General features: G+C 30.8%; 1 protein-coding gene across 2 annotated transcripts; it reads left to right on the top strand.

Annotated features, from left to right (window-relative positions):
- Nucleotides 1-2329: 2329 nt before the first annotated feature.
- On the top strand, nucleotides 2330-6366 carry LOC110607445 (soluble inorganic pyrophosphatase 4). Of its 2 annotated transcripts, none has more exons than XM_043959279.1 (9): nucleotides 2330-2583; nucleotides 3913-4057; nucleotides 4149-4177; nucleotides 4736-4801; nucleotides 4876-4983; nucleotides 5086-5151; nucleotides 5273-5393; nucleotides 5505-5586; nucleotides 6073-6366. In XM_043959279.1, the coding sequence occupies exons 1-9, from the start codon at nucleotides 2581-2583 to the stop codon at nucleotides 6113-6115; spliced, it is 663 nt and encodes a 220-aa protein (XP_043815214.1). In that variant the 5' UTR covers nucleotides 2330-2580; the 3' UTR covers nucleotides 6116-6366. The 2 variants fall into 2 exon arrangements, with proteins under 2 accessions (XP_043815214.1, XP_021602248.1); XM_021746556.2 differs by having other exon boundaries at nucleotides 2332-2535.
- The last annotated feature ends 399 nt before the right edge of the window (nucleotides 6367-6765 follow it).

Genomic DNA, 6765 nt, shown 5'->3' with positions numbered 1-6765 from the left:
GCCAGTTTAAAGGTGAATAATTACCTGCCTCCTTCATTAAGTTTCGATTTTCTTCTTTGATGAGGTTCATGTGAAGGGTGGTGAAACTAGTAGAGGGTTCATTTTTCTTCTTTGATGAGGTTCATGTGAGGAATGATGAAACTAGTAGAGGGTTCATTTGGGTTGTTTGGGGATTGGTTTTGGGTTGAGGTAAGTAACTCATAAATTTTGTTGAGAGCATTTTTTAATTGGAGCAATTTTTCATTCATGCCTTCCTCCATCCGGCTAACACTAGTTTGTAAACCATTGAAGTCAGTTTCCAAGTTCTCAATTCTTTCACGATTGGTGGCTATAGTTTTGATACCACTGATAGGTCAAGCTATATAAAAATTTTATTTGAAACGATTTAAGAACAACCACAATTTCATTCAATAATAAATTTGCCTTTCCGTCAACGATAGAACAAAAAACTAATACTTGATCTTTTTTTAGCCCATAACTTTTAAAGAATAAAAACCATAACTCTTAAAACGGAATAACAATAAAGTCAATAAAATAATAAATTAAAAAAAAAAAATTCATAAACTTTAGCAAGCTACAGCCCATGTTCCCATATACTCCATAACCCACGTCCAATGTTACCACTATCATCTGCCAACAACTCATTTGCTACATTGCATGCCTCAGTTACATTCTTTTTCTCTTTTAGTTTCAGTCCGCGTATTGTGGATTTCTTTTGAGAATTCTGTAGTTTATCAAAATACTGAATATACTATAATAATTTTATTTTTGATTTTTATTGTATAATTTGAAATTTGATTGTTAGAAAATTAATTGCGGACATGACGATACTAATTTATTTATTTTAATTTGGAAAACAAGATCTCCACTCGATTAAATTCTATAAGCGAGAATAATATTATATTGTGTCACGTGTATAGTTTATCCATTTATTTATCTTAATTTAGACCTCAATGGTAATATTAAATATAATTTATAATATTTATGAATTATGACTAAATTTCTGCGTATATATATTTCAAAATTAATTTATTTTAATAATAAAGAATAAATTATTTAAAAATTTTATATATTGATACTAGAAATAATGTCAAATTTAAAATTTATCCATTATGATCTCAATTCACCAATCTTCAATATTATAAATGCAGTATTTAGCTAAAAAATTGGATAGCTTATAAGTTAAATTGATTCACATAAAATTTTAATAATTGAATTAAAAGAATATATAATACTCCTAATGCACTACGTCACACGTGTGAGGTGATAATTGCAAGCAATAAAATATAATATATTAAAATAAAAGAAAAAAATAATTACTTTTTTATTATCTCCTCTATTAAGTAATCAATAATAAAATTAAAAAATAAAAAAAATTAAATGTTAGTGATATATTATCATTGTTCGAATACTAAATTATACAAACCTATTAATTTACATTGCTAAATACACCTTTTGGATTATTTAAAATTAATTCATTAAAACTTAAATTAAAATTATTATCTCATAAATACTTAAATTTATAAAAATCATAATAACTAAATATAAATTAATTATATTTTTAACTACTTGTTAAAAGTCATTATTAATTATAATATAATTTTCATTAACTTTTTTCTAAATTATTATAAACACACCATATAAATTAAAAATTTTATAAAAATTTAATTTAATTAATTTTTTTAAAAAAATTATTATTTAAAATAAAATAATTCAATTTTTTTAACTTAAAAATTTTAATTTTAAAAAATTAAAATATTTCATAATTTTGTAAAAATTTATTTATTTATTTTTAAATAAATCATGTGAAATAAAGGAAATTGAAAAGTTATCTCAATGAAAAGATTTAAAATACAATTAATATACTTGAAGCACATTCAATAATAAAGATGATTATTTTTTTAATAAATCATAAAAATAATTAATTATAATTTTTATAAATTTAAATATTTATTGAATTTTAATTTTACTTTAGGGTTCTACATGCTAATCCCAAATCATTAATTTATGCATTTGGCCATTTTATATTCCCCCACACCGAAATGTTTATGAAGACTTTTTCATCGTCAATTCCACGATACCGCGGTAGACCAAAGTGCAACGCACGACCGTTTGGAGTTCCGTCTCCGTCCATAGGTGGCCCAGGAGTCTTTTGCCAAATTAACCCAATGACTAGACAACACGTATACAATAGTAAACAGCTGTCAACCATGAATTATTCGTTCCAAAAGAATATACGTTGGAATTTCACTGCGTTTAGAACTGGAAGTGTACGAATTTCCCATTTTGCCCTTTCCTTTTACTTCTTTTGCTTTTCTCGTGCCGATGGTTTTTCCCTTTAAATGCCGAAGCAGAAAGAAAGCGGGAATGCGTACAGCTCTTTGCTTCCCCTCTCTGTCCTTGCTCTGCCTCCTATAGTCTTCATTAACTTCGCCATTACTTCTCTATTATTCTCTATTTATCTCTCTCGTCTTTTTGAGATCTGCGTGTTTGTGAGGCATTTGGTTTTGAGATTAGGAGCTGTGAATGTTAGAGGTGAGTTTCTGAATCTCCTCCTGCAATAATCAGATCTTCATTTCTATGGTATTTTCTTACTTCTCTGTGTAAATCGAATCTCCCACGCTCTTTTTTGTTTTTTGGTAATGAACTTAGCTTCATCTTTTGCTAGATCCGTGCTCATATTTGCAGTGGAATTTCTTTTTTGGGAGAAGTCTTCGATTCAGATGCTGTTTGGATGATGTATTTATTTGTGTGATTGTTTTTCTTGAAATTTTCTATTAGAACTTGATTGATGTTTGCCTGCTTGATTACCAAATATTCGGGGAATTAATATAAGGCTGCGTTGAGCGTTTCTGTTTGTTTGAGGACTGTGGAAAACTTCTTTCCTTTTCATTTGTTGCGCATTTGACGTTGTATTGTATGTTTCTGTTTGTTTGTTAGATTTTATCATATGACGAGGAATTTTATTTTTTATTTTCCCCAATTGTTCTGTACGAGAAAGAAATTTACTTAGTTGTGGAAAATTTTAAACAAATCTGATAGTAGTTTGCTTATCCTCTTGGAGATGCATAAGTTGATTTTGAGAACTGAAAGCAAGTTTCGCGTTTGAAGCACATGACCAACTCATAAAAATTTAGACTTGCATGACTGAAAATTATGTCGTTCCTTTTTTCTGTCACTCGCGTGTCATACTTCTAATTTGCCAAGTGGCTACATCAATAATATTTGCTGGCTGCACTGTTAAGCATTGCAAAACATGGATTGGAAGGAACTCGCGTGAGATTGGCAAATGATATGATAAGTTGTCATGTAAAATATGTTATTCTTGTTTGATCTGCCAAAAGGGCCTCTCAGGAATCAATTCCTCCTCCTTTGTTACCAAACATCTTATTTAAATTTCTTTTGTATTAAAAAAAAAAATATGTGAAAGCGAAAGATAACTAGAGCTTTAGTGATGGTGGGAAATTTGTTATATTTGCGCCGAAGTTTTGGACGTACACTATGGTTACACGAGTGCCTTGTTTAAAAGCGAGATTTTTAGGGAGAGTAAAATTTTTGGAGGTTTCAAAATCTCCAAAACATAAACTTTTCGACCCTGCCAATTGTTGAGTTCGATTGATTTTTTTCCCCATACATGGCAAACCGAAAACATGAAGCATAGACATTATTATCCTTCATTTGTTTCTACTTGATATGTTTAGTTTTTATGTGTTTCATGTGTTCTTTCTTCAAAGCTTTGCCTTAAGTTTAAGAAGCTTTCTTTGAAGATTCTTTGCATACAATACAAAGTATCAATACTTGGGATATGATACGCTGTTTGATAAAACTAGATTATAAAATCATCTGTATTTGATAGTTGTTGGTTTATACTCAATGTGATAGCATACTGATTACTGTTTCTTGTCTTTTCAGGTTACCGATATGGCTCCACCTATTGAGACCACAAACAAGACTCATGTCTCTCAACAGTCCTCACATCCACCTCTTAATGAGAGGATACTTTCATCAATGACCAGGAGATCTGTTGCTGCACACCCCTGGCATGATCTAGAGATTGGTAGGCTATTTCATGGTACACGATATAGATTTGATATGCGATCCTTCCTTATTTTATTGATTAGTGATTGTATATTGCAATTTCAATGCAGGACCTGGAGCTCCAAAGATATTCAACTGTGTAAGTATAGTGAATCCTAGCCACAATCTGCTACTTGTATTTGGAGTAATGAATGCTGGGATTAGATAATATTGTTTTGCCTTTTGTTACTTCTTTTAATTTAAGGTAGCTTTATGAGTGGGAATACTCATGTTGCAAAATTATGGAATCTCAATTTACCCTTGTCAACAGAAGTTTAAACTGGTCCTTTCCATGACAATTACCTACTCCGTTGTCTCCACTGATTATCTTATTTGTTCGATCTCCGTATGCCATGTAAATTGGGTGCTAAAGGACCTTATGAATAGTTGAATACAATGAAGTATGATGGCAAAGATGTCTATTCCTTCTTCCCTTTCATTTCCTTTTCCAATTGTATGATTGACATGAAAGTAATTGTCTCTGCTCATTTTTACTTTGATTCTCGACATGAGATTATATGCATGTGAGGACAATGATTACTTTTGCCTTTGTAATATAGAATAAATGTAAAATTTGACCAGCTAATAAATAAAATTTGCAATCCAATTGGAATCCCACTTGACAAGGGCTTTGGTAAAATATGCATGATTGATGCAGGTGATTGAAATAGGAAAAGGGAGCAAGGTGAAATATGAACTTGACAAAAAAACTGGACTCATTAAGGTAATTGTGAATGCTATTCTTCGAGCTATCCCATTTTGTTTACTACAGGCTGCTAAACTTTTCTTATTTGTCAGGTTGATCGTGTTCTTTACTCTTCAGTTGTGTACCCTCACAACTATGGCTTCATCCCTCGTACTCTATGTGAGGACAATGATCCCCTGGATGTCTTGATTATCATGCAGGTATTTTGTTTGATAATCATTTTTTTATTTGTGCACTTTGCATGTTTACCCTGTGCTAATGTTGACCCTTATTCGGAAAATTAAATAAATATATATATACAGGAACCAGTGCTTCCAGGATGCTTTCTTAGGGCTAAAGCTATTGGAGTTATGCCAATGATTGATCAGGTACATATCCCCTTCTGAAGAAGTCAGAAAATATTGTGTTGTTAAAATTGTCTTCCTTCGTTCATTCTGAGTTATTGAAGTTGCTCTTATTTTCAAGTATATTTCCATATTGACCAACTAGGGTGAGAAAGATGATAAGATAATTGCTGTTTGTGCTGATGATCCTGAGTACCGCCACTACAATGATATCAAGGAACTCCCACCACATCGCTTGGCTGAGATCCGTCGCTTCTTTGAAGATTGTATCCTATGAAATATTTGTTTTATTTAGCAAGGAATCTGTTCACTACAAAGTTTAGGCATGCACTGAAAGTAAAATATACCCATTTTTTTTTCCTTAATAACATGTTCAGACAAGAAAAATGAAAACAAAGAAGTTGCGGTTAATGACTTCCTTCCAGCCACTGATGCCTACGAAGCAGTTCAGCATTCCATGTAAGTGATCGACCTCTTTTCATAATCTGCAATTATTCCATGGTCAGATAAGCCAAAACATTTATTCCATGCCAAAGGAGCACCTATTTTTGAACTGGATATTTTCCATGAACTGCACAATGAAAAAAAACTATCAACCTTAAGATTCGCAAAAAATGACAAAGCATGATGGTAACAGGCGCAATATGAATTTGGTATGTCTGCGATTTTTTTGTTTGCCAAGGGGAATGAGTATAATACATTCATCATAGTAGTTGGTAATTAGTGCATTTTGTCAAGGTTTTTTTTTATACATATATAAATTTAAAGGCATGTCGTATGTTTTTGGCCACCCATAGTCAAGTCCCCAAGCTTGACTTGTCCACTGGATATGAATGAGAGATCATCAAAATATTTAATTCTCTTTTACATTTGCCTTTTTTTTAGTTCTTTTTTCCTTTTGCTATTTACTGTTTGTACTGATATTTTCTTCTGTTGTTTTTAAAGGACTCTCTATGCGGACTACATAGTGGAGAGCCTGAGGCGGTGATTTCAAATGCATAAAGAAGTGAGATTTTGGGCTGTAATCCCTCTTTTAAAAGATGCCTACATATAGTGTTCTATCACCCCACGTGTGCTTTAATAATAGTACATTTTCTACATGGATTGCTTATTATGTTATCTCTATAATTCAAGGATGATGACGACGACGACAAAAACAAAAGTGATCAAAATCTATGTTAAATCTATACTACAGTTAATATTTGGGAGTAAGAGAAGAGAAATTACTGTTTGGTTCAATTTTAATTTATGATTGTCAATTTTTTTTCCCAAAATTTTCTTTTTATATTTCTTCAGGCTTCCTCGTCATTTGTTTGTCTTGTAACCATTCGCATATGCCTTTTCTAATGTATATTTTTTTCCTAGGGTCAATATTTATTTTTTCAGTTTAGAAGTATGTAATTGCCTGATTGATGTCTTACCATATTCTCTTTTTAAAGTATGTCACAGACCCGATTTATCAATTTTATTAGTCAATTTGAACATAAAATAATCTTTGTATTATTTAATTTTAAATTATTTTTAATATTTTCAATAAATGTGTAAAACATATATCTTTTTTAATTATTGTTTTTCTCTACATCGTAATGCTAAACAAATTCTAAATATACATTATATCATTTAAACTATGATATCTTT

This window comes from Manihot esculenta, chromosome 8 (genome assembly GCF_001659605.2).
Source record: "Manihot esculenta cultivar AM560-2 chromosome 8, M.esculenta_v8, whole genome shotgun sequence".
Taxonomy (NCBI): Eukaryota; Viridiplantae; Streptophyta; class Magnoliopsida; order Malpighiales; family Euphorbiaceae; genus Manihot; species Manihot esculenta.
Note: the sequence above shows the minus strand (reverse complement) of the source record. Positions and strands in the feature narration are given on the sequence as shown.

Excerpts from the sequence above, each read along its gene's own strand:
- LOC110607445 (XM_021746556.2), top strand. Across the intron at positions 4,058-4,148 it reads CTGGCATGATCTAGAGATTG|GACCTGGAGCTCCAAAGATA; the intron begins GTAGGCTATTTC and ends ATTTCAATGCAG. Across the intron at positions 4,802-4,875 it reads AAAAAACTGGACTCATTAAG|GTTGATCGTGTTCTTTACTC; the intron begins GTAATTGTGAAT and ends CTTATTTGTCAG.